Here is a 27995-nt window from a genome sequence, read left to right on the forward strand (position 1 = left end):
TGCAGCACGGGAGATTTAGGTTAGATGTGAGGAAAAACTTTCTAAGAATAGTTAAGTACTGAAATAGGTTGTCAACAGAGATCATGGAATTTCCATCATTGGAGGTTTCTAGTGACAGGTTAGACCAGTGGTTCTCAGCTTATTCACCATTATGGGCTGCATATGCATCCACACAATATATTATTCCTGGGGGAATTCTGTGCAAAAAATTAAAAATTCTGCACCAAAACCCCAACAATTCTGCCCAGAATATTTTAAAATTCTGCATATTTTATTTGTCAAAATAACAAAATGCAATCATGCCAGCTTCAATTATTTTGGTAATTTATTTCAAAATACCTGTCAGCAAATGTCTGTAACAATACAGAAAACAAAATATTTTTATGACAAATAGATTCATTACTAGGCATATTAGTACAGAACTTTGAGTAATTCATTTAAACTGCAATACAGAAATGCATTTCTTGCATCCCTCAGAAGCAGTGCAAAGGCTTGGGGGAGTTGAAGTAACAGAGGAGCTGAGGGAGAGGAAAGGAGCCTGGAAGTGAATCTGGAGGGTAGGTGGGAGAAGTATGGAACAGGGTTTTGTTTGAGGCGGGGGATTGTCAGGGAATTGTGGAGCCTCCCCCATTCAGTTGGGCACATCTGCCCCTCTTCCCCATGTGTCCCTGGAGCCCTCTTTCTCTTGCCCCATGTGACCCTGCAGCACCCCCTCCCATTCAGCCCCTGACTCAATGCTGTCGCTCCACTAGCTCCTGAGCCCAAACCCTAGTCTGTCCCCTCAGCTAGCCATTCTGAACCCAGTCTGTGACCCCCAGCAGCCCCGTGTGCCCCATTCTGTCTGTTCTAACCTGGCTCAATGGGCTGGGTGCTCTGATAAATGTAGCCAGCTGCTAGCTGTTCTGGTGCCACAACAGCCTCTGGTGGGTGAAAGGCAGAACTGCAGCATTTCTCAGGTAGAATGTATTTTCTGCAGAAAAAAAATTCTGCACCGGACATGAATTCTGCACATGCACAGTGGCACAAAATTCCCCCAGGTGTAAATATATATTCTTCCTGTATGGCCCTGAGGATGTCACATGGGCCACAGCTGTGTGATGATTGGGCCACAAGCAGCCCACAGGTCATGGGTTGAGAACAACTGGGTTAGACAAACACCTGGACAGGGTGCCTGCCTACACACACACACACACACACGCCTACTCTCTCTCTCTCTCTCTCTCTCTCTATTTGGTTATACTCTACATCAGGTCTTGATATATTGGAGCCTATTTATATTGGGGTAAAACTGGATGACCAGTACCAAGCTCAATGTCTTCTTGACCTCATAGCCCACGTTATTCAGTTAAAAGCACCCATCAGTCTGCTATTAAATGCAGTAACTGGGCAGAATTGGTGGAACCCTTGAAATGAATGGTACTACAGTGAACATGTTCAATATGTGTAACATTTTCAAAGTGCTGAAGTGAACCTTTGTTTCCTGCTTAGGACCTGTAATATTTAAGATTGGTTTTGGTGCCATTTAAAAGGTGTTTTTCCACAAGATGCACACACCTGGAATTTTTCCATTTTTCTAATCAGGATATTTGTATTTTTGGGTGGACGCCTTTTAGTGTAGGAGACACTTCTGCAGGAATATTATTCTGGAGTCTTAAAGAAGTAGAGGATGTGTTTTAATTTCTGTCCCATCCCTGGCTATGGGAGCACAAATGCAAAACAGCATTGGTAAATGGACTTCAGGAAGATCAGGTGGGAGGGGAGAACATGCTGCAGAGCTGACAAGCCACCCTCTGAGCCCCCCAGCCTGATTCCACTGGTGTTCTCTCTCCATAGTCACACAGCAGAGGTAAAAAGGGAGAGAGGTTAACGGGCAGCAATGCAATGCAGGGGGTTTGTCATGAGCTGTGCTTTCAGGAGGGATGAGAACAATGTTGGGGGTGGGGGGAAGGTACATTATGCAGATGCCCAAGGACTGAGACGGGAATTCCCCAGTATGAGTCTTCACTGAAGTCCCAAATGTTGTCAAGGAAACACGTTTGATAATTGACCTCCAAGGTGTTGGGTGCCTCCTAGTGGCTAGATCCGGGAATTAGCTCCACTCAGGTCCGACGCCCCTCTTCCAACCATTGTTCACACCGCCTCCCCCACTCCTTGCTCTTCAGGACTCGCAGCTCTCTCTCTTCAGGTCTCAGCCCTCTGGCCAGCTCCCTGTATAGTCTTCCCTTTCTGGGGTATCAAAGTCCCACTCAGTCAGCTGCCCACATGCCATTCTAGACAGTCTTCTGCTCCAAGGACAGGTCCTACACTATTTTCTCAGTGGCTGAGATGCACACCACAAATAAAGACACTTCACTTTAAAAACAAATGCTGCACTTTGGAAGCAAGCAGCTCAATGCTCCTTTTGGATACATTTTAGTCAGGAATACAACTTAATAACAGGTCTGGTCCAGTATTTCTTAAGTATCCCGAACTTGACTCCACTTAGTCAGGAATACAGAATCAGATCTCTAAAGCTCATTCAGATATCTTTAATCTTAATCTTTTATGGTCCAATTTGAAACTGACTTGAATCTGGATGGAATGATTCAGAAGCTCCCTGTAACAAATTCTGGTGTTTTAATGAAAATAAAGATGCAAGCTCTGTACTCAAATAAAAGTAGACTGGTTTGCCTATAGGATTTCATATATTGGTTTGACATGTGGATATAGAACAATTCATGGTAATGCTTTGTGGAACTGAATTAAGTTACAATAATATTCTGTCGAATGCTGTGAAAGAAGCAAAACAAGAATTTGATCAAGTTAGATTCTTCTGTGCAAAAGAGGAGAGCAAACAGGTCTGAATTCCTTCAGTTAAGGTAAGTACTATATAACTCAATTTGAACATTTTAGGTGGCTCACAAATTTTAGAATTTTTGGCCAAGATTTTTTAAAAATGGGTGCCTAATTTTAGACATTTAAACAAGGGACTAGATTTTCAAAGGTGCTCAACTCCCAACAGCTTCCCACCGACTCCCTATTTAGGTGCCTCAATATGGACTTAGGAGCTCGTCTCTAGGCATCCATGTTTGAAAATCTTGTTCTATGTTTTTCTTTCACATTTATATAAGCACAACATACCACATAAAGCTGTCCAGTAGTGGGATATACCTTAAAGCAGGACTTCTCAACCTTTTCCACACCAGAATCCACTTTTCCATACTACGCCTGCTCCTCATCTAGCCGGAACCCCTGTCCCATTTGGCAATACTGAAAAGACACAGTGGTTGTGACCAGTGCTTAATCTCTAATGAATGTCCTGGGGCTCAAGCAATTAGGTGCTGGAGCTCAAGCAATTTTTTTTACTTTCATAACTGATGTGCCAAGCCTAGAGGTGCTGGAACTATGAACTGCCATGCCTAGAGGTGCCAGGGCTCAGCCTGAAACAAATTGAGCACTGGGTGTGACTCCTTGACACCTCCTTGGGACCACAACCCCAGGTTAAGAACCCCCATCTTAAAAGTACCTCCTTGGAATTTGGGATCAGTAACCCCAGCTTTCACTCTTACTGGATACATTCTTTTTGCCACACATTTCATCTCTTCTCTTCTCCAGCTTGGCTAATGATGAGCATTACCACTAATGATGAAGAGCATTACCCTGCCATGTATGAAAGTGGCTTACATGTTAACACAAAATTGGGGCAGAGGAAGGAAAGTCATGGAGAGATCTTACAGCCTGAGAAGTGAGGCCACCAATTTTACCACGTATTTCCACTCTGTGGAGAAATAATGCCCTGGAATTGTAACCACTCCAGCCAATGAAAGAAGAGCATGCTATAAAAATATCAGTGTAGAAACTGCACCCAATGGATACAGATCAAGAATGACAATGTTCCCATGGGGATTTCTTCCTTCATTTATGCACGGTTCTATTCCACATACTGAACAAAAAAAGCAACAAAGCAACAGCCTGTTAATGCCACAGCAGATGCACAAATCACAACCACGATTACACTGCCCGCAGCACTGACCAAGAACCCCAGGCCCACTCCAACAATGATCTGTGCCAGCTGCACCATGCAAGTGAGAGCCGCGCAGTCAATTCCCTTTCCTCTTCCAGTGGCCTCAGCTTCTCTTCCATTCTGCTCCTTTTGACTCTGCAAATAAGCATAAAATGAAACCCAATCAAATGAGACAACTGATTAATACATAATAATACCTAGCTCTTGTATAGAATTTTTCATCAGTAGATTTCAAAATGCTTTACAAAGGCAGTCACTGTCACTCTCCCCATTTTACAGGTGGGGAAACGGAGGCACAGAGCAGCAAAATGACTTGCCTAAGGTCACCCAGCAGCAGAATCAGAAATAGAACCTATGTCTTGAGTCTCACATCAGTGCTCTAACCACCAGACTACAGTGTTCTGAAGGGAAACTATTGTACTACATGCAGCTATTGCCAGATCATGAGATAGCTGCTGCCAGGAATGGATGCTGGCTTGCTTGCTCCCTCTTTAATCTTCTGGTGTCTAAGATGTGCTAGTCCCATGCTCTGGATGCATGTGTAGTAGCTACAGAATGAAAACAATCATTCAGATACAGTCCTTACAAACAATGACAAACTCTCCAAATCCCCACACAACCCTCAACCGTCCCATTACTCTCTCCCAACACATCTTCCTCTATAGCCACGCTCAGCCTGGGGGGAAAATGGACATTGCAGCATGACTTGAAGGTCAGCAGATTCAGCCTCTGGCAAACCAAGCCAGGAAGAGAATTCCACCGTAGAAGACCACGCATAGGGTGACCAGATGTCCTGATTTTATAGGGACAGTCCCGATTTTTGGGTCTTTTTCTTATATAGGCTCCTATTACCCCTTACCCCCGTCCCAATTTTTTACATTTGCTGTCTGGTCACCCTAACCAAGCACCAAGACTGCCCTGCTTCCTGGGCTGATCACAGCGGTCACAGTAAACATATGGGAGAGAGGGATATCTAGACTAGGCCCCAACCTATTTAAAAGTTTCAGTGTCAAAACAACAGCCTTACTTGCATCAGGTGAGGTATCCTAAGCAACAGGAATCCTACCCATACACACACCCCCTCCCAGGATCCCTTGTAATGGGGTACCATGGTGAGGAGTGTACTTTGGTGGGTCTCTGAGCAGTCCATACCACAACCTCACCGTGCCACTAGTTGGTGCTTAATGCTGAACAGCAGCCATCCTACCTTCTCCTGCAGTGCACCAGCATAGCACAAGGCTGGATTTAGCCCATCATATCTGAAAACCATCTATAGTCTAGAAATCTTCTGCATAACAAATACTGTTATCAACGCTGGGGGTCAAACAGCTGGTTCAAAACCATAAAATCCATTTATTTCTAAGTAGCAAAACACAAGATTTGTCTTAATTCTCATGTGTGGACTGCATCGTGACCGAATTGTTCTGCTTCTCTTCGTGAAACTAAAATTAAGTGATAATTTATAGATTCACTTTGCCCCTCTTGCAGACTCCCAAACACAAAGGATTTGTGGTGGGTAGGCAGCCAGCTCAGGGAACACAACGCCCTGTGCTGTTAAGTATGCTTGTTGATTTCTTTAAGTGCTTTTCATATTGTATTTCAAAATGCTACTCAGACTCAATTTTAAAAAAAAACTGTGGGAAATTGCTACATAACTCATCATCCTGGAGAGCCCTCTTGTGGGGAGGGTCAGACTCAGTTTCCCCACAACACTCTTCAGCCTATTCCCACTGTAGAGGTGACTTGGACCTCCCACGAGGGCCGTCTCTAGGTTTTTTGCCGCCCCAAGCAAAAAAAATTTTGGCTGCCGCTCATCTCGGCCCTGGGCTTCCCCCTGCACTCCCTGCTGCCCCACCCCTGGGCTCTCCTCCCCGCACCCACACCCCCTGCTGCCCCAGTGCTGGGCTTCCCCTTTTTCCCCCCACCAGTGTCCTCCCCCACCCCCCTGCCGCCCCAGCCCTGGGCTCCCCTCTTCCCCCACACCAGTGCCCCCCCACACCTCCTGCCCCCCCCACTTGCACCTTCCTTCCGCCGCAGCCCTGGGTCACTGGTAACTCGCTCCCAGAGTGGGTCATTCAGCAGGAATTTTGGATGTGCACAAAACACAGACAGGATTGGTTCCCATATGGTTACAGAGCTGCAGTAAAGTGGAACAATTTTCAGCTGGTGTGATTGGAGGAGATCTGGATGCATATTATAAGACTGTCCTCCATAAATGAGGAAAAGTTGAGGTGCCTTTATTATTCTTTCGTTCCACTCTTTCTTTCTATGGGGAATTTGCCAATGCAGTATCACTGTCTTCCTTTTAAACAAACAAACAAACAAACAAACAAACAAAAGGCAGTGGCTGTTGAAAATAGCAGTTCCAGTCCTAATAACCACTGGGAAGCATTTCTTGCTCAATTTTATCCTACTTTTTCAACAGCAAGTTACAGTGGATCAGTATATTTGATTTGGGAGAAATGAAGTAACAGCTGCCCAAACTGAGCTTGAGCACTCCTGAATTTTGAGGTGTTCAAATCTGGAAGGCAGGTGCTGGGTGGGTGTGGAGGGGGGGGCTGTGGGCTCCGGCGGGGAGCACGGCAGCATGTATGCAGCAGCGTGTCTGGCGCTGCGCGGAGCCAGACACGCTGGTCTGAGTGGCATGGTAAGGGGGCTGGGGGGTTGGAGAAGGGGTAGGGAGTTCCGGGGGGGGGGCAGTCAAGGGACAGGGAGGGTTGGATGGGGCGGAGGTTCAGGGGGGCAGTCAGGGGCAGGGAGAAGGGGGGGTTGGATGTCTCAGGGGTTTGGGGGGGGCAGTCAGGGGACAGGCAGCGGTTGGATAGGCATGGGAGTCCCAGGGGTTTGTCAGGGGACAGGTAGGGGGTGGGGACCTAGGGAGGAAGTTGGGGGGTCTCAGGAGGGGGCAGTTGGGGACAAGGAGAAGGGAGGCTTAGATAGGGGGTGGGGTCCTGGGGGGCAGTTAGGGGCAGGGGTCCCGAGAGGGGGCAATCAGGGGACAAGGACCAGCGGCACTTAGATAGGGGGTGGGGTCCTGGGGGGCAGTTAGGGGCAGGGGTCCCAGGAGGGGGCGATCAGGGGACAAGGATCAGCGGCGCTTAGATAGGGGCAGGGGTCCCGGGAGGGGGTGACCAGGGGACAGGGAGCGGGGTGGGGGGTTGGATGGGTTGGGGATTCTGTGGGGGGCAGTCAGAGGGAGTGGATGGTGGCAGGGTGGGGCTTCGCTCCCCCTGGACAGTTCAGTCCTGTTTTTTAAATGTTAAAATATGGTCTCCCTACCATTCCCAGTGCAACTCTCCACTCACAGCACGCTGCCGCATGAGGTCCCCCTCCTTCCTTTCCAGTTGGTAGTGGCCAAGGGGATACTGGGAAATGTAGTTCTTTCCCTGCTCCATAGGCCTATAGGCTCTATAGGCAGGAAGCTAACCAAGGAACTACAGCTCCCAGAGCCCCCTGTTGGTTCTCAGCTCCCATGCTGGATCCCTGCCGCCCCTGCAAATGGGCCGCCCCAAGCAGGTGCTTGCTTTGCTGGTGCCTAGAGCCACCCCTGCCTCCCACTTGGTTGCCGTCTATCCCTGTAAGTCCCTACACTCATTTGGTGCCTAACTTTCCACTGCCAAAGTTCCCTAGATACTACGTTTTGGACATGTGCGCTGCTGCCCCATGCTAAATGCCCAGATGCCTATCTCCCACCTACGCTCTAGAATAGGGGTCCCCAACGCGGTGCCCACAGGGGCATCTTAATGCGCCCGCGTCCTGGCCCCCAGGAGAGCACCCGCTGAAATGCCGCAGCAGCATTTTGGCGGGGATGCCTCTCGATGATGCTGCTTGCCATCAACAAGTGACGTCATCGAGAGGCGTCGCTCCCGAATTTCAGCGGGGACGCCTCTCGATGACGCCGCTCGCCGTCGACAAGTGATGTCATCGAGAAGCGTCGCTCCCGAATTTCAGCAGGGATGCCTCTCGATGATGTCACTTGTTGACAACAAGCAATGTCATCGAGAGATGTCGCTGCCGAAATGCCGCTGAAATTCGGCGGCATTTCGGTGGGTGCTCCACCGCCACAGTGGTCCTTCGGCTGGCGCCCGCCAGCCAAAAAGGTTGGGGACCACTGCTCCAGAGCGATTCACATACCAGGGGAAGAAGGGCACATTTGGCCATCTAAGTGAGGAGCAGGGCCCAATCCTGTCAGCGGCCTCTGAGCATGCCTACCAGATCAGATCCCATTCAAAATTGAGGGAGTGGGTGAAGGGGGGGCACCGTATAACTTTTAGCCCACTGGATAAAGCACTGGCCTGGAATGTGGAAGACCCAGTTCAATCCGCCACCTCTGTCAGAAGGGAAAAGAGGATTGGAGCACAGTGGGTCTCTCACCTCTCAGGAGCATGCTCAAACCAGTGAGTTCTGGGAGAGTCTAAAGTGCAATTGCCTCAGTCTCTCCTCTCCACTTTGGATTAAATAGTGATTGGAGCAGAGGGACTAGACCCAGGGTCTCCTACATAGGTGTCCTAACCACCAGGCTACAGAATCATTCCCTCAGTTGCTTGCACTCCAGCCCAATGACTGTGGATAAATACTTAAATAGTCATTGGGCCAGAGAGAATTATTCTCTAGTGCTCAAACCACTGGGTTATAGGGTGGGCATCACCACCTCTTTCTCCTCCTCATTCATTCCCATCTAAAGTTAGGGGCTGTGACTCTCAGCACTACACGTGTCTTCCATATCAGCTACAGATAACTGTACTCAAATAACAGGGAACAAGTGAGCTTTGTGCTCAATACGCAAGTGGAATTGAGAGGCCAATAGTTTACATCCTGGTGCAGTTCCGTTTTCACAGAAAGCCCATTGATTAAAAAGGTCTGATCTTTGTTCTTTGCCTTTCTTGAATAACATGATCCAACCACATTTATTTTTGACTACGTCATGCAAAAAGCAAGTCATCTGGGGGATTCTGGACTCAACTCATAGTTTTTATTGAAATAGTGAATGTTTTACTGGGCGGTGCTTATTCCCATGATGTGCCTACGGTTCCAAAGACAGGTACATCAGTTTTTGAACAAATACAGCCAACTATGAGATGCTTTTTTGTTACTCTATCTTGCATATTTTAGAAGGTTTGAGATTAAAACTAACTTTGTTAGTGTCAGAACTGGTGAAACCATACCATCCAACAGAGTTAATCAAGAAGCAGGCATCAAAGCAGAAGCAACTGGTTCTCTTCTGATTATCTCTCTGAGGACATTGGCTTATTAAATATGAACTACACATTTCCACTTGCACAACTTTTAACTCAGTTACATCTAGTGACAGATGGGTCTGAATCCAGCATCCCTGAACCTGCCCAGAGCCAGATTTGCATTATGCATCTCGTTCCTATCACCATAATGGACTAACCTGAAACTTTGGGTTCAGTTTCCCTTTCCTCTCCTCCCCCACAATTTAGCTTTGTGATTCATCCCCATCCCTTATTAAGTCTTTCTAAAATACTTATTGACAGCTGATCTGCACTGCCAAGAACAGAGAAATTAACTGGCAAAATTAAAAGTCAATTCTGGGAAATGTTCCACCACATTAAAAATACCCTTCAAGGATTCATTGGAATAAGAGCTTTCTGTAAGTCATCTTTCAAGTGTCAGGTTGCAGTTTCACTTGCTCTTATAGTAGCTGTTCTCTTACTGACTCAATCTAGCTACGCACTGCTTGCAGCCATATATACTGTATTATGATTCGCTTTGCTCGCATTTCATTTATTCATCTCCCCAAAGTTTCCAGTTCCAGCCTATATTGAAAACTTTTCTAAAGATCAAGTCTTCCAAATTCTTATTCATCTTTCATGTTTCAGAGTCTCTCAATAACTTAAGACACTTGAGAGAACTTTCCTTTAAAGAGCTTAACACCTTATCTTACATGACATGAGGCACCTGCTGTGCAGAGTAAGATGACATAATTGAGCATAAGAAATGAAGTCCTTTCAAGGTTTTCTTTTGGATTTGTATTTCCCACTGTGCAGGCTTGCACACAGATTCCAAACATTTGTATGGATAATGAGAAGCTTATACTATACAGAATAAAAGCAGTTTTTAAAGAGATGACACACATGCTTCAAGGCATGAGCCTCTCACAGAGGTCAGGAAGAATTGTCACCCATGGCAGGGGATGTCATAATTGTCCACTATGGGATTTCTTGTACCTTCCTCTAAATTATTTGGTGCTACCACTCTCAGAGCAGAATGCAAGGATAAATTTGATCTGGCAGGACAATCATTGTATCACTACAGGCTGGTTCATTTTCCTATAAATCTCTATTTTAGCATAACAAATACCTTATTTTTTTTTATTCAGATAATTTAATGCTGAAGTGCATAAAATTCCACTTAACAAATCATTTGTATAATACTTTTAGTTAACTAAGCTACTTACATTTCCTTACATGTTTTGGTTATATACTGCAGGGACTCAGCTGCATCCTCAGCTAGTGTACACTGGCCCAGCTCCACTGAAGTAAATAGAGCTTCACTGATTTATACAAGATGAGGATCTGGCCCTCAGTCTTGCTTGCAGGAACAGAGCTGTGCACAGACCTAGCTTGTAAAACCGATTGTGTACGTTGTATATGATTATTGATTGGTATGATAGCAGTTCTGGGAGCCCCAATCAGAGAGTGGAGCCCCTTTGTGCTAAACACTGTTCAAATATGTACCACACCTGGGTTTAAAAAACAACACGTGATGATAAACAAATGCCTTTCTCAGAATGCTGAATGTTTCCCCCTCCTGCTCATGAGGAAGCATAGTCTAGTGGTTAAAGCACAAGATGGACCTACAGCTTGTAGGTTATATTTCCACTACCTATGTGGCCTCAGTTCTTTCCCTGCTCCAGGGCTGGCTCTATAGGCAGGGAGCTAACCAAGGAACTACAGCTCCCAGAGCCCCCTGTTGGTTCTCAGCTCCCATGCTGGATCCCTGCCGCCCCTGCAAATGGGCTGCCCCAAGCAGGTGCTTGCTTTGCTGGTGCCTAGAGCCGCCCCTGGCCGAGGGCAGCCTGCCTACCGCCCTCACGGCGCCGGCAGAGCGCCCCCCGCGGCTTGCCGCCCCAAGCTCATGCGCTTGGCGTGCTGGGGCCTGGAGCCGCCCCTGCATGCTGCATTCAGCACAATAAACTGGATAGCCCCCACTCTGCTGCTGGGCTTCTGCCTGCATTGTCTCCTACAGCTACCCTTGGTTAATGAGAGGGGTTTTGTTTAAATCAAGAAGTTTTGATTATAGTTTAGGTTAAAGGTTTTAAAGAATGGCAAGTGTACCACACTCCCTTCCCACTGCCTTTCCCAACTCCCTCTCGAAACTCACTGCTAGCAGCCCCTGTTTGCAAAGCTCCCTGGTTGCTTGCTCACTGCTTTATAAAGCCCCAGCCTTCCTGACAGCCCCACCCTCTGACTAAGGCTCAGCCAATGAACAGAGGCTTCTAGATTTCAAACCTTGGTTAGAAGCTCACAGCTTCCAACTGCTGGCCACAGCACAGCACTTTAGTTCATTTGTAACCCTTTCTAACTTTATTCCTCCTACTTGGTATCACTTAAAATCTTATCTCCTTTCGTTAATAAACTTGTTTTACTTGTAACCTAAGCCAACCCAGTGTTTTGTGTGAATCGAAGTGATTGTTAACTCCAGTTAAAGTGATAAGCTGGGCAGTTTGTCACTTTAGAGGAGCAAATGAACCTTAATATTTCTCTGAATGGTCCAGGAAAGGGCTGGACATTTCCCCAAACCCGGTGCTCTGCAAAGTCGGGACTGGGAGTGTGTTGGAGTCACTTGGCTAGTAGTGACCAAGGCTGGTGGAGACCAGAGCACAGTAGGCTTCTGGAATTAGGGTTGCTGAACCAGAGCTGCTTAACACACAGACACTCAGTGCAATGCTTGTCTGCTGCCTATTGGTGACCATGCTGGGAGCCACAGCAGCAGACCATTTAAGGCACCCAGAATTACAGTGACATAATCCCTCACTAGTCTGGATTGCACCCCACAACATGACAAACACCCTTTGCAGAAACCCACTGGCGTCAGTGGGGTTCCACGCAGACACATGGGTTTGCCTGAGTTGAGTGACTTGCAGGACTTAGCCTCTGTGCCACTGTTCCCTAAACTGATTCTGTCCTTACCTCTCTCACAAGGTTGGCACAAGCTTCATTTATGTTTCTCACGTTCTTTGAGATCTCAGGTGAAAAGTGCTTTATAATGACAAATGATTTGCAATATTAGCATTGTTTATCACCACACTCTTGAAGCTCCGTACATTTGAAACTCCACCTCCCCCCATGGCACTGTGCTGCCACAAATAATCTGAAATGAAAATAAATCCTCTTCTCCGGTTAAAATGGACAAAACAAAACAAGGAAAATACCAATTCCTTCTTTACCTAGACATTAAACTCACCTCTTCCTCCCTGTGATATTCTGCAATGAGGTTGAACGGGACAGTGTACAGCGTGCTGGACATGACTCCAAAGAGCGAGCACAGAGCCAGAGTAGAATATACCTTGGGAAACAGTCCAATAAACCCAGTGCCTATCCCAAAAAGCAGGTATCCAATGAAATAAAGTCCCTTTAATCCAATATAAGGCAGAAGAGCTTTTTGCAAGTCTGTGAAAAGAAAGGTGGGGGGAGAAACTGTTGAGTCTAAACATAACCCAACCTAGTAATTGCAATAGTATTTCTTTTGAGCATTCAATTATAAGAGAATCTCTTTGACAAGCTGGGATGAAGACAAACAGATCCACTGTTTGACATCCAGAGCATTTGACATCAGTTTTAGACATTCCTGTTGGAGTTGAAGGAGGTATTACACAAATATCTGCGATTGAGAGCCAAAAGGAAAGGATCTACACAAGATTACAATAAGGCCTTTTTATTAGATGCATAGCTCAGCCCTCCAAAAGTCTACTCACTTTTCTGCCTACAGAGAAAGTGAAAGCTTTTTGAACGGCTTATTATATATTATTCCCTTATCACCACGCCAAGGGCTAATAAGCAGATTTTTGGCCCTGAGCTAACACATTTACACAATGATATTGCAAGGCAAGATTCATTTTTATCGCAAGGTCTTGCAACACACTGTGATGACTTTCTCTTGTGAGGAGCACAGGTGGGGAGAGGCCATGAAGAGATGGGCCACAGCTGCAGGATTGCTAGGTGAAACAGAACCTTAGAACTATCCCCAGCAAATCCATTCTACCTCCAGCATTCGCCTTTGGGGTCATTTTTAATACTTATGGGCCACCTCTCCTGTTAAATAGTACCTCATTTCCTGAGTAGTCCCGCTGCAGTGGAATGAAAACTTGGGCTCAGAGCACAAAGGGTAGGCACAGCTTCAAACTGGAGAGGAAGAGGATGCCCCACATCAGAATAGCTCATAGCTCTGTAATTAGAGCGCTTCTCCTGAGAGGTGGGAGACCCCTGTTCAGATCCTTTCTCCGCCTTAGGCAGAAAGGGGGATTGAACCTGGGTCTTCCACATCCCTAGGCTGAAAATTATAAAGTGGGTAGCAACAGCACCACCCTTCCTCCTTTCTTCTGTGGAGTTAGGTGCATAAGCCACCTGACTTTAGGAGAGGAGGGTCCCAATCATGGACCAGGTGCCTATCTCTGAGAGAAAGGTGAGGACCCCTTCTTGTCAGCATCTCCCATTAGCTAGCTAAGGTGTCTCCCCACCTAGTGTGCTGGCTGTTTTGAACCACAATTTAAGGCACCTATCTCTCCCCATTCATTGTATAGGGAGTCTGCAGGCTCAGGCTTTGTGGATCCCATTTTTGTTCCTGTGATTTGCTAGATGCCCAAAAGTTAGGCATTGCCACGCCAAGGTCCCTTTGTGGATCTGGTCCTTGTAACATCTCTGAAAGGTTTTAATATTAAAAACCAGTAAATAGTCTCTCTCATCGACAGAAGTTAGTCCAATAAAAGATATCACCTCACCCACCTTGTCTCTCTAATGTCGGCTCCAGACCCCAGCGTGCCTAGCGCGCGCTTGGGGCGGCGTCCCGCGGGAGGGCAGCAGGCGGCTCCGATGGACCTCCCGCAGGCGTGTCTGCGGAGGGTCCGCTGGTCCCGTGGCTCCGGTGGAGCTCCCGCAGACATGCCTGAGACATGCGTGCCGCCCTGCTTGGGGTGCTGTAAATCCTAGAGCCGCCCCTGGTCCTGGGACCAACACAGCTACAACAGCACTGCACACCGTAGATTTTTTTTGTTTTTTAAAACATGGGAAACGACGTACAGTATCAAACCCATTCTAAAACACAGTGCCAGCGTACATTCCCGGGTACTTACAGGAATAGAGCGATGAAGAAATTGCATTGATGCACATGCCCCAACATCCAATCTCAACTCCTCTTTCATAGGTAAGGTAAGCTGTGGAGTTATGCGGCGCGTAAGGATTTCCGTGGTATACTATCTGAAACACACCACAAAGTGCAGGGGAGTGCTCTGCATTCACATAGAGTCTCACATCCACAGGAACCGGATTTCCCAGTGTAGGACCCAATATCCTTCCGGTGGGGAGAGAACTAGAGACCAATTACACAACTCTCTGTAGCCCTCAAGCTGTGCACAACCATGGACTTCATTTTTCTTTTCTTCTCTCCCCTCTCACTTCCATTTTCTGTTTCCCTCCCTCTTTATTATTTTCTAACCTGTTCTTGCCTCTTCTCACCCACTGGGACTCTCCCTCCCTCCCTCCCAGATTCCCACCATCTCTCTCTCTCCCTCTTTTCAAGTTCCTCTCCCTTTTCCCTGTTTATCTCCCTCAGCTAGCTCCCCACAGTCCCTCTCACACTTGCCTTGCGTCCCACCCTTCTTGTTGCCCTTCTCTTCTCTCCGGATTATCCATTCTCTAGGGCTCTGTTTTCTCCTTTTTCTCACTTTGCCTTTTGCTTCCTTTCTTCCTTGTCCTCCTCCTCTCCTCTCATCCCAACCTATCCCTCCCTTTTTTCAACCACTTCTCCCCCCTCCCTTGCCTACAGTCAGTCATTCTCAGTCCCTCTCACTCTGCCGCAGTCATTCATTCTTTCTCTCAGGGCTTGGCTACACTTGAGAGTTGCAGCGCTGGTGGTGGCTTTACAGCACTGTAACTTACTCCCCGTCCACACTGGCAAGGCACATACAGCGCTGTATCTCCCTGGCTACAGCGCTGGCTGTACTCCACCTCGACGAGAGGAATAAAGAGAACAGCGCTGCTCTTGCAGCGCTGGGGTGCCAGTGTAAACAGTGATAAATCTTACTACGCTGTAACTGACCTCCGGAACCTTCCCATAATGCTTTTTAAGTAAAGATAACACTCTTTGTTTTGTTGTGATGCCTCTTTGTTTTGTTGTGAACTCGGGGCTCCCGGAGCTGCTTATCTAAAAAAACAAACACAGCTTCTGTTTGCTCGAGCAGAGGCAGGGAGGGGGATCCCCTAGTGTTTGCCTGAGGAGAGAAGCAGCCCGGAGGTGGGGAGGGGAGGCCCATTTTGGAGCAGCTGCTTATCTGGTCTGAAGGCTATTTGCATTTAGTGAATGAGCGAGGGGTGGGGGAAGGGGTCGAAACTTTTTAAATGATTGAAGGTTGGTGCTGTGTATCTTCAAGTCCTTAGAACTTGCAAGGCAGGGAGCTGACACTGTGTCAGCTCCAAAAATCCACTCTCTCTGTCTCCCCCACGCTCCCTGTCACACTCCACCCCACCCCCCTCTTTTGAAAAGCACGTTGCAGCCACTTGTACGCTGGGATAGCTGCCCATAATGCACCACTCCCAACACCGCTGCAAATGCTGCAAATGTGACCACACTGCAGCGCTGGTAGCTGTCAGTGTGGCCACACTGCAGCGCTTTCCCTACACAGCTGTACGAAGACAGCTTTAACTCCCAGCGCTGCACACCTGCAAGTGTAGCCAAACCCTCAGACTCATCCTTACACTCACGCATACACTCTTCCTTCCATTCATTCTCTGTCAGACTTATTCTCTCATGTCACCTCTCACCCATTCTCTCCCACACTGCCATATATCCCCATGCACACTCCCTGGGAAACACACACTCCCGCTCCCCTAGTGGCACCTAGCAAATGGTTGGGGGCCAGAAGAAAGCAGGCTGCTGGGTGGGAGGTGTTGGGAAGGACAGCAGCTGCTGGGGATGTAGTCAGGAGCCTGACTGAAAAGAAGCAGCTGGGGCCAGAGAGGCAAGAAGACGGGAGAACCACACAGGTAGGGCAGAGCATGGGGAGCCCCTGGTTTGGAAGCTGCTTGGAGGAAGGGAGAGCTTCAGGGGCCCTGAAGGGAAGGAATCACTGATGGCAAGGAGCTGATGGCATGCTCCAGAGAAGGCACCACAGCACAGTCTAGAGGACATGGAAGGGGAAGCCTGTTCATAAAGGGGGCAAGAGGGCTGAGTTGCACAGGGTTGAATTGCCCTAGGGAAGCTTTTCTGTTATGCTTCCAGATGAAGGGTGCACATGGTGACTGCTACTCCAGTGCGCCACAGCAGAGCCTATTCCAAAGCAGCAGCAGGTCTTTAATTAGTACACTTTCAATGAGCAGCCGTACAGCCAAAGCAGAGCACTGGTGTGTTTGCCGCAGATCTCTGTGCTTTGTTCTAAATAGTTAAATGGGAACAGATGTCCTTGAAAGTTCCAGGAAGCATGATTAAAATCATTATTTTATCTCTTTCAGCCAAATGTACATCAAAAGGCAGGAGGGCTTTCCCCGCCTCCGCTACCCAACAGATCTAGCTCGATAATGAAGACCTGAAGGCATTCATCTGTCCTTTACAAAACTCTCAGTCGGCTGTCCTAGCAGTTACTGACCCCGACATCATTGTCACAGCATTGGCAAGTGCTTAAAACAATCCCACGAGAAGATTACTTTTGGGGTACGTGAGGAGATGTGTGCGTCTCTCACCTGTCCCATGAAGTCAGTGAAGAAGAGCATGTTGGAAAGGAAAGCTGTCCACCCGATGAGGTGGCTGATGCACAGACAGCGATAGTGGGAAGGCATACTTAAAAGTGCCTTCAGAAGGCATTTAAGTGTCATCCGTGTCTGAACCTGGAAGGAAGCAATTAACAACAAACAACAGCGTTGCTGCTTTGAAAACTAACAAAACAGCTAACAGCGGGTCAGCAAGATTTCAGCTTTTTTTAGTTCTGGGCCTTTTCTGTTTATGTCACTAGGAAGAGTCACTGCAGTCCTGACAGTCCCTTTGTTAGGTTCAGTAACTACATATTTGTACCTTTCTTTTCTATTTGGTATCAGCAGAACTACTGCATTGGTTAGCTGGCATTTAATGAAGTCAATGGATAGACTCACAATGACTTTGATGGGAGCTGGATCAGCTCAATACAGTGCAGATTTTCTTGATATTAATATTACTATTTATTTCCAAATTTTCTGTCAAACTGTTTTTTTCAGCAGAAGCAGTCTGTGCAAAGCAAAAAGGACAGGAGCCGTGGGGCCCCCATCACATGCACCTAAATGTGACCTGTTTTTCAAAAGCACCAAGCACCCAGCAGCTCTCAATGAAATCAATTTGAAATCAATGGGATTATCATGGGGATAAGTGCTACTCAATATGGCTAAGGGGTACAGAATCAGGCCCTAAACGATCTGGCAACATGTTAGAGGACAAGCATTTAGTCCAGATATCTATTCATATTATAACAACTCAATCACAACAAAGAACCAAGAGTTTAGTCAAAAGATTCATAATACATACTGAAAATCTATGATTGCTTTTAAGGTATCTAATCTTGGAACAACACACTGGTATTAATTAGATTAGCTAATTCACTGGTAGCCCTTAAAAAGCACAATCATACGTTTTTGCAAAAATTATGTTAACAGAACCGCTTCTCTTTTAGTGAAAGGTCTTTCTAAAGCAATTTGCAAGTGCTTTTTTAGTTCATATAGTATTTCTGATTTTGTAAACGTAGGGGTTTTTTTAGTGTCATTCAAGGGTCGGTGTTGAACTCTCACAAATTTTCACAGAAGCTTTCAACAACGTCAATTTATACTTGACAGAAATCAGTTTAAGAGGGAACTGCAAAAATAATTCAAGCCTGTCTCATTGAAGACAGACCAGCCTGGCTTCAGGTTGATACCTCTTGCCGAGACAATAAATATGCAAGAGCGTAATCCTTAGACTAGAACAAATATGAGTTGAAGGGGTGCTTGTTTGGAAATAAAATATAAAAGGCAGACAGAACAATAGGAACCTAAGTGGTTTAGCAGTCGTAGTAAATGAATGTGGAAAATATTCAGTGGATATGGCCTGAGACAGACAGAAGATGTGTCTCTAGGGAGGCACTGGAGTGGTACTCACATTTGTGGCAAGGCGAGGGTGTCTGGACTGATACTGCTAAGCCAGGCACATCAAAGAAACATGAGATGCATAAGAATGCTACAAGTCAGGTGGAGGAAAAGAAGATGACACTGAGAGACTCAAGACCCTCAATACCAGTCTCTGGCAAGTTGCTCAACCAAAAGGTTAGAGAGGAAGCTAGTGGAACAGCAAGAAAAGACAGGCTGGGTTTTCTGAAGTATCATGTGTGATTGATTCAATGGCATTAGCTTGTTCAGTGAGAGGATAGTTGTATTATGCCACCTGCTTATCATGTTCTTATGTGACCTGCTTTCTCTGTTCTTAATAAATCTCCCTTTCTGAGAACTTCTGTGGCCAAAGGGAGTGGTGGGTGTTTGGCACCTTGAACAATCCGAGGAAGGGCACTCCTGGTGAGCAATGGTGGTGAAGGATGTTGGCTGCTGCAGCTGGGCTGAGGGGATGGCAGGGGGAAATTGTAATGTATAAGTTCCATAATTCTGACAAATTGTTTGTTGTTTGTCTTTCTTTTTGTCTTCCCTCTAAGCAGGGCCTATCATCCATTCTATGTTTGTACAGTTCCTAGCACAATGGGGCCTCTAGCAGAATACACACACACACCTAAAATCAGGCCACTCTTATCTAGGAACCTAATGAGGATTTAGGTGCCTAACTTTAAGCACCCATATCTGAACATTTTGGCTACAGGATTTAGTTAGTTTCCAAAGATTCAAATCAGAGACACTTGCACATAAGGGAAGCAAAACAAGCAACTCACTAGCTCATTACTCGTGGTTAGGAACCAAACACATAGATTAGCATTTCATTTTCCTAGGATACCACAACAATGCAATGAGGATTCTGAACACTTCTAGTCAACATAACAGCAAAAACAAAAGGCTGCCTATTTCACTTGGCTAGCATTATGCTAGAGATACAATGTTCCCATGTTTTTCAGAGAGAACCACCTCAGCGATTTTCCAAGTTGCCTTGGCTTGAAAAAAAATGCCTCAATGGAACGTACAAAATGCATGTGCCAATTTACAACGTTTCACCCGCTCCCACCTGGGGAACACTGGAGAAATTATAGATATAAAGCCCTTAAATAACAAAACACAGCAGCCAGTCGTTTATCACTGACTCACAGTTGGCGTATCTGATTAAGAAGCAATTAAAACAAAATCAGCATTGCCAGGATTTACTTTTCCATGATCTGAATACCATACTTACTTAGAGCAGTGAACACTGATATTTTGCCTTTGGAGCTTACATGCGTATGTGCCATTGACTTCAACGGGAGCTGTTCATATGTATCGGAGGGCAGCTGGGTTTCTCATTCTTTCTACACAATATGGTGTTAAAGCTCATTACAAAGTGGTATGCTGCTAACCCCAACTGGGGAAATATTGGGAAACAGTGGCTAAGAAACTTGCCCGAGCTTATATAATGAATCCATGGAAGAGTCTAGAATAGAAAACCCAGATTTCCTGCTCCTCAGTTGCCTTCTGTAAGCACTAAACAATGCTGCCTGTCCTGTAGTTTTCACCAATCTGGCCGATGATGACAAACTGAAGAAAAGTAACTATCCCTAGAAGAATGTTACTGCTTTCATGTTACTTTTCTAGAGAACTTGAGGGTCTAGCTGATCACATCACATCAGATGCAATTGCATCACAGGCTCCAGGACTGGAGCGCTGACCTTCCCCAAATGGAATGTTACAGGCTACAAAACAATTACCTGTGTCTGTGGTGTTTCGGTGGATTTCCCCAACTCAGATAAAGTCTTTTTTTCTGCATATCCTGGTTTTAAATAACCATTGTTGACGCTCTCGATGGAACCATACTTGGAGGATCCATCCACTTTCAGCAAGAGCTTAGTTTCTGTACTGTCATCTCTGAGAGGGGCTTCGGGAATGCTGCACAAGTGTACAGTAAGACAGATTAGGAAAACCAAAGCCGCAATGATGAACATCACCTGGAATTCCGATCCCAAAAATCTTCCTAGTACAGAATTCCCCCAATCCATAGCACCTGTTAGGTAACCCAGGGCACCACCCAGACCTGGAGAGAGAAAGAAAGAAAACTCCACTGACATTTATTAAAAACAAAACAAAAACCCAACCCCCAGTAAGTTACTGAAGAATTATTAAGATGTCACAATATCTATGAGGGAATTCCCAGCATCACAAGTAATTAGAGTTTTTAGTGAATCCCTGTGTGACTGGGTGTATAAACCCCTGATGGGACAGCAAAGGATTCAAGAGCAGTTCTGGGCTTAGGAGGCCCCATTCCTCCATCAGTGCCGAGCAGATTTAAAGGGGAGCCAGCCAACTCAGTTGGGGACAGAGAGGGCAGGGGGAAGGACCAGCTCTGGAGGATGACGCAGCCAGACCCAGACCAGAAGGAGGAGCGTCAGGGAGCAGTAGCTCTTATGGGCCGGAGATACGTGGGCAACCCAGGAGGTAGGACAGGGAAGGGGGAGCTAGGAAGTGACCTAGGAAGGCACCCCAGAGTGAGAGGCACAGGACAGGCCTCACAAGGCCCTGGATTGGAATCTGGTGGAACAGGAGGATCTAGGTTCCCCTACTTCCCCCAGTATAACTTCTAGGTGGGGTGACCACCAGAGACTACAACCACGAGGCGGGGTGACCGCCAGAGACCGCAACCACAAGACCATGGACTCTGGACCTATTCATACCTTGGCATAGATAGTTATCAAGTCATGACATGAAACAGCTTCCTAAATTCTAATTCGTCTGGATATAAAAATGCAAGTGCTTACACACTAGCTGCTTGTTGTTTTTAATAATGAAATGATTTAATTTATTGTTCACAAGAGATGCTGGATTGACAGCCCTGGGGTACAAAGTCCTCCCACGAGCAGTGCAGCATGGACTACAGCAGTGCAGGCTCCGTCACAACCCACCCCAATGTTCTTCAAGCCTGATTTGGAGGGACCATTTCAAGAGGCTGAGGTGGGAGTTCATCCCCTATGGTCCACTCAGTCCCTGGCCTCTAGACTGAAAGTGCCATGATCTGAGTTAATTCTAATACTACCACAATGAGCATTGTATCCATCGCATTCCTAAACGGTGAGTTAGTTGCAGAAGTGCGAGGATACGTTTTTAATAATCAATTCTTGCTCCAGCAGCCGCTTCCTTCCACTGCATTTTGCCAGGGCCGCCCAGAGGGGGGGGCAAAGGGGGCAATTTGCCCCGGGCTCCGCAGGGGCTCCCAAGAGAAGAGCGGAGGCTCCCGCCTCCGCCCCTCTCCTGGAGCCTCAGCGTCTCCGTCGGGGCCCCTGAGCCCCGCCCCGCTCAGAGACGGTCCCGCCCCGGCCCCGGCCCCGGCCCCAGCCTCTTACCAAGCACGTCTCTGGCGGGGCCTGAGCTCCGTCCCGCTCAGAGCCGCGTGGTGAGCGGGGCGGGGCTGGGAGCTCCAACGGGGCCTGAGCCCCGTCCCGCTCAGAGCGCCGTGGGGAGGGGGCGGGGCAGCTGCCTCCGCTCGGCGTGGAGCTCACAGCCCCGCCCCCTCACCACACGGCTCTGAGCGGGACGGAGCTCAGGCCCCGCCGGAGACGTGCTCGGTAAGAGGCTGGGGCTGGGGCTGGGGCTGGGGCCGGGGCGGGGGGGAGGAGCGGGACCATCGGGGCCGGGGGTGGGAGCGGGACCCGCCGCCGCCGCCGCCGAAGCGCAGCCCGGTTTTCGGCGGCGGGGGGCCCCTTCTGTTCCGGGACCCGCCGCCTAAGTGCCCGGAAGGCCCGCGTCGGGGACACCCCCCCCCGCCACCGAATTACCGCCGAAGACCGGGCTGCGCTTCGGCGGCGGGTCCCGCTTCGGCGGTAATTCGGCGGTGGGGGGCTCCCGCCGCGGGTCTTCGGGGCACTTTGGCGGCGGGTCCCGGAACGGAAGGGCCCCCCCGCCGCCGAAGACCCCGGGCCCCTGGAATCCTCTGGGCGGCCCTGCATTTTGCTACCACACAGGCAGTCACATCACACAGCCACCAAAGGGGAAAACAAAAACCACCCATTAAAAGTTGCTACTCAATGCCCTGTGGCACGCAGGCACTTAGATCTACCTGTGCATTCAGTCTCCCTTTCAGTTTTTGATTTTTATTGAAATAAATAAGACGACGTAATTGGGACAGCAGCTGGGTTTGAAACCAAGATCTTCAGAGCTAAAATCAAGAACCGACTCTTCTGGAGCTAATGTGGTAACACTAACAGAGATGGACACATTGAGTGAAATCCTGGCCCTGCTGAAGTCAGTGTGAGTTTTGCCATTGACTTCAGTAAGGCCAGAATTTCACCTGTAGAAGAACAACAAGAAATTAAACCAACTTCAAGCAATGGAGACTTATGTTAAGCACTGAAGGTGCTAGGTTCAAAGCACAAGCAGATAAATTACATTTTCACTTCTCTAAGGACCTTCCTTCTGGGAATTTCAATGCATTCGTAAACATCAATGAATTTAGCCTTAACCCCTTAGTAAGGTAGGTACACGTGGAGAAATTGAGGCACAGGCATGTCACCCAGGAACATGTGACAGTGCCAGGAATAGAATGCCTGCCTCCTGAGCCCCAGTTCCATTCCCTAATCTCCAACTTACCCTTCCTCCATGGTTGTAAAAAGCAAGCCCTCCACTGCCTATGGAGTTCAAGTTCTTGCATTATTTGTCTTCAGTTATTTTCAGGATGGGGTCCTGAGACTCTGCTAGTCCCTTTTCACATATATAAATGTCTTTGATTGCTAAATGCACTACATGATTTAAATTTAGTTCTTTCCACTTTGGAAACCCGCCCCCCCCCCTCCTTCCTTTCTAATGTATCTACACTGGATTCTTCATCAGGATCCAGTCAGAGGCTCCTTTGCCCGTATGAGAGTCCTATTGAGCTTATTGGGACTTCACATAGGAGGATTCAGATCGAAGCAGATCCCAATGCAGGCTTAGGGCTTTCATATCTATTTATGTATCTACCCTTTTTTAAATGGATTCAGACCTGATACAGGGCATGTAACTGTGTGTCTAGAGATACAGTAACATTAGAGGAAAAAATGCTGGTCCAGAGATTATTCATACTAATCTTTGCCATATATACTGAGAGAGTAGAAGATGTTTTCATTCCATATCCACAGAAAAGTATGAAACAGCAGGGATGTTTAATGTTCTCTGATGCCTGTTCTGCTTTTCCATTCATTAATTAACACGCCTTCCTTTTTTTAGTCAGCAATTCCATGCACAGTTAAAAGGAATCAATGTTAGGCACATTGTGTTTCCTTTACTAAGAACAAATGACCATTTTGAGTTAACTAATTCCCCCCCACACTCCTGGTTGGGAGAAGGGAGACTGTATTTAGACTTGTGATCAATCTTATACTGTAATATCTCAACCTAATCATGATTGAGGAATTAGAAATCTGTCTGTCTCTAATACCAAAATTGAGTCCTGCAGATCTCATTCCTGTGAATAATTCTGACTAATATGAGTTAGTACATGTATATTAACTAATCTGAACCAGAGAGAGAAAAGACACCAATATGCACCAACTCAGGAACCGTTACAATATTCCGACATGCTAGATATTGTAATATATGGGGTTTCTCCTGCTCTACTCAAGTTAGAAAAAATAATCTAGAGATTTCACCAAAAATGAAAAAGCAGGTGTGCAAAGAAACTGTAAAATGACAGAGTAAATTTTTTAATTCGCGTACTGTTACGTTAGTGTGCAATCCTTTGCAGAGTAGTGTGATGGGAGTGTATTTTCTTTTGAGGCTGCTAAAATCCCAAGTAGAATTTTCTTTTCCTCTAGTTTTGTGTTAAACAATTTCAATTAAAAAAAATAAAAAATGTTTTCCTGAGGCAATACCTAGTAATGAGTGAGTCTCCATGAACCAGTTAATGTTTGTAGTGTGCTCTGAAGATGAGAAGCTTCACAGAATGTAATTATTTGATTTATATTAGTACTGTCTGCAGTTTAGATTTTTGTAAATCAAGCTTTCAGAAAAACCTAAGATCAGTAGGAATATTGCCTTGGGAAAAAATTCCTAAGGAAACTAGTTTTTAAACAGATAAACATTCTTTTGCAGGCCTCACATCCCAAACATGTTAGTGCTGATACCAAAAAGTAAAGGGACTATCAACAAAAAGTGAAAATGACTACAATGATTTTCATTGTCCCAGAAGAGAAAAAGGCTAAAGATAAATAAATAGCATAAGCAGTGTAAAGTACATTGAGAATGAAATCTTGTCTCCATTGAAGGCAACAGCAAAGCTACTGCTGACTTCAAGAGGATCAGGAGTTACCTTGAATTTTTAAAATTCTCTTATTTTTTAGTACTGTCCAGTGTTATCAGTAGCACAGGTAAATGCCTACATGGCACCCTATTAACTTCAGTGGGGCTCTGCATGGGAGCAAGGATCCACATACATGGAGCAAGTTGCAGAAGCAGGAACTATACCTGCCCTCTTGCCTAGGAGAAATGAGGAGGAGTAAGGCAATACCACTACCAACAACAAAAAGTTACAGAACCAACAGGATGTGCACATGCCTGGTACCATTGTCCTTCCTTTCCCGCCCTTGACTGATTATGACCCTTATTCATTGTGTTATGTTGACTTTAGACTGCATGCCTTTCGGCACAAGGACTGCATCCTTGCTTGATCTGAGCCTAAAATACTTCTGGACACATGACATATCATGGACGATAATAATAATGATTACACTGAGAATGTCTTTTTGAGGAAAATGGTCTTTCCTCTTGTGCAGCATTGAATAAGATTAATATTTGGAGTCTGTTTCATCACAGATCAGCGACACTCACAAATGAGACTTGCAGCTGCTCAACTCAGCATTTGGCAATTAGGTCCTTATTGGGTCATCATATGAAAAAACAACCTCAAAGAGGGCGGGATGCATTTAGTGTACATGCTACAGAGACTCACATCTTCATTTGCACATAACTAACACTTGTGCGCTTTGTCAAACAGTTTGTATCTAGGTATGTGTAATGGATGAAATTAACTTAATTTGCAAAAAGCCTGAGTAATCAGGCTCTATGAGAATAAAATGTAGGTGGGCAGGAAAGTCCCTCAACTAGGGGCCAGGGCTCCAGGCACAGGGTCTTTGCTAGTAGCCACTATTCCATCCTCAGGAATTGAACAACAATCATAGATGCCACATACCATCTGGTCAGCTCTTATCATAGCCCTTCCATATTGGCCTAGCCAGGGCTAGCTGGAGACCCTTTTAGTGCAGGCAACTTTCTGTGATCTCTTGTGTATCCTCAACATGGGACTTAAGGGGAACAGAGAGCCTTGCCCCGTCCTTCTGCAACATGAGTGAATTTCACACAGTATATAAAAATGTAACAAACTGAACCAAAACCCTGGACCCAAACACCCCCAAAATTTGTGGAAATTTGGAGTTGGCCTTAAAATGTATGGATCTACAGCACAGTGGTTTGTGCATTGGCCTGCTAAACCCAGGGTTGTGAGCTCAATCCTTGAGAGGGGTCTGGGGATTAGTCCTGCTTTGAGCAGTAGTTGGACTAGATATTCCCCTGAGATTCTGGTAACTTCATCCTGGCCTGTACATCTATATAACAAGTTGGCCCCAACCTGAATCTGAATACCACTGAAGTTTGGGTCCAATCTTTGCAGCTTAGGCATCTCTCCTTCTCTTTTTAATAAAGGAGTGTTATTCCTTTCAACAGTTGTTCTTTACTTCAATCTTCTTTGGGCACTGAATCCAAATGATATTCACTTACTTTTGCCTTGGGGGGATGGGAGGGGCGGCAATTAAAACAGGCTGCAAAACTCAATATGTCTTTTTGAAAAGTGGGGAAGGGAGAATGTTGGGCAACTTTGTTTAATCACCCTTAACCCTAGGTAGGAATTTTTGCAAATGTCATTTTCAGTCTATGCCTGGAGCTTTCGGCAGCAGAATCCCTGCAGCGGTAGTCACAAGCTGACCTTTTCCAGAATAAAAGCCCAGCAACAATCACTCGTGACTGAGGCATAGGATCAGATGATCAGTTCCTTCAAGAAGATTAGAAGTGCAGTGAGAGGAAAAAACCCTACTGCTCACTCCCCGCCCCCAGAGACAGTGAATGAGAGAAGGGGGCCTGCTTACCTGTGAGGAGAGCATGGTAATGAAGACCCTTCTCTTTATCCTGATGAGAGCAAACATCAAATAAATATGCTTTGATGGGACCATCAATAAAGTCTGCGGCAAAATCAAAGAGCACGACGCCCAGCATGGTTATGACTATAGCCCAGGTCCGCTGCTTGCCTCGCTCAGGGATCAAAGCTGCAAAAAGAAAAATAAACTCACTCTGACAACAGCCCCCTACTTTGCAGTAGTTTATAGACGAAATGCAACAGAGCGGTGACCCTGGCGGTGATACTTTATTTCTCCCTCAGTGCCTGCAAACAATGTCTTCATATGGGTACACACATCCCACTTAACCCAGCTCAAGGGAAAGCTAGTGGCACCGCAGACATTGGTTTAGAGAAATGTACTCTTTTCCTGAATAACCCATTATAATAGCAAAGGTAGCTTTCCACCTGGGCTGCTAAACGTCAATAACTTACAGCCTGAGCTGAAACGTAATGGTCTCTAGGATGTTATTCTTACAGGAGTTTTGCTCAAGATTTCCAATGCAAAATAATCCCCAAGGAGTTGTTCTTATCTATTATTCACCAGCACTACATGTTCCCGAATTAAGCACATGCATGAATAATTACTTTCTTTGCTATGAACGCCATCCCTGGTTAGAGGTTTTGGAGCAGGGAGGTGGGAAAGGGCAATATTTATTCAGTTGCAGATACCAGATTTGAACCATACAAATAAAATCTACTGTCAAATTAAATGAGTCATGTGTTAAACCTGTCTGGGCCTGGACATTACTTAGATGAACTTTGAAGCAACTGCACCAACATACAGTAAATTGTACTCGCACATACAGAGTACAGAACAATCTGGCAAATAACAGGCAGCATTAGGGTGGAATCTGGAAAAGATCATGTTGTTCCTCAGCTTTTTCAGTGAGACCAAGTAACGTGATGTCCCTGTTCTCACCTTTATTTACAGACAAAAAAAAACCCTTCTTTTCTTTCTGGTTCAAGAAGCAGGATGAGCTCCCCATGTGCAGCTCACTCACCTGAGATCATCATGTCCCCATTGAGGTACAAAGCCATCCCCAGCAACATCAGAATGCCCAGAGCCAGGATGTAAGGGCGCCGCTTGCCCCAGCCAGAGGTGCAGTGGTCACTGGCTGACCCCACCACAGGCTGCAGCACAAAGCCCAGGATGGGGCTGATGAGCCAGACCAGGCTGTAGAGGCTCTTGGGCAGCCCGACACTGAGCAGCACCGGTGTGACAAAGGCAGCCTCCACTGCATAGCAGAACTCCCGGCCGAGCATGGCCATGCTGTGCATAATCAGCCTTCCCGAGGGCTTTTTGACAGGCTCCACTGATCCAAAGGGGTCTCCTCCTGCCAAGGATTCCAGCACAGCTTTTTCCTTCCCTCTGCTGCTGTCCATGCCAGCAATGCCCAGCTCGGACGGTGGTGGAAGTCCCGCACTGAAATCCTGTTTCGTTAAAGTCATTGGACTAGCTAAGCCTGAAGTTCCTGGAAGTGGCTCAGAGAAGGTTTGTTCT

The 27995-nt window shown here is 46.6% G+C and overlaps 1 protein-coding gene across 2 annotated transcripts; it reads right to left on the reverse strand.

The window, feature by feature from the left end:
* Positions 1-344: 344 nt before the first annotated feature.
* Positions 345-27938, reverse strand: SLC45A2 (solute carrier family 45 member 2). 2 transcript variants are annotated; one of them, XM_045020132.1, is made up of 8 exons: positions 27496-27938; positions 26466-26642; positions 20073-20395; positions 16921-17064; positions 14319-14442; positions 12434-12639; positions 4013-4138; positions 345-2769 (listed from the first exon to the last, which is right to left on the reverse strand). In XM_045020132.1, the coding sequence occupies exons 1-8, from the start codon at positions 27875-27877 to the stop codon at positions 2716-2718; spliced, it is 1536 nt and encodes a 511-aa protein (XP_044876067.1). In that variant the 5' UTR covers positions 27878-27938; the 3' UTR covers positions 345-2715. The 2 variants fall into 2 exon arrangements, with proteins under 2 accessions (XP_044876067.1, XP_044876066.1); XM_045020131.1 differs by having other exon boundaries at positions 345-4138; positions 27496-27937.
* Positions 27939-27995: the final 57 nt, after the last annotated feature.

Source organism: Mauremys mutica, chromosome 6 (assembly GCF_020497125.1).
Source record: "Mauremys mutica isolate MM-2020 ecotype Southern chromosome 6, ASM2049712v1, whole genome shotgun sequence".
In the NCBI taxonomy this organism is placed as follows: Eukaryota; Metazoa; Chordata; order Testudines; family Geoemydidae; genus Mauremys; species Mauremys mutica.

What these genes read in the sequence shown, in the direction of transcription:
- SLC45A2 (XM_045020131.1), bottom strand. Translation starts at nt 27,877, where the DNA reads ATGGACAGCAGCAGAGGGAAGGAAAAAGCTGTGCTGGAATCCTTGGCA. An exon ending in CCGAAACACCACAGACACAG is followed by an intron (nt 17,065 to 20,072) that starts GTAATTGTTTTG and finishes GCTTCCTTCCAG; the next exon opens with GTTCAGACACGGATGACACT. An exon ending in TCACTGACTTCATGGGACAG is followed by an intron (nt 14,443 to 16,920) that starts GTGAGAGACGCA and finishes GGTGTGTTTCAG; the next exon opens with ATAGTATACCACGGAAATCC.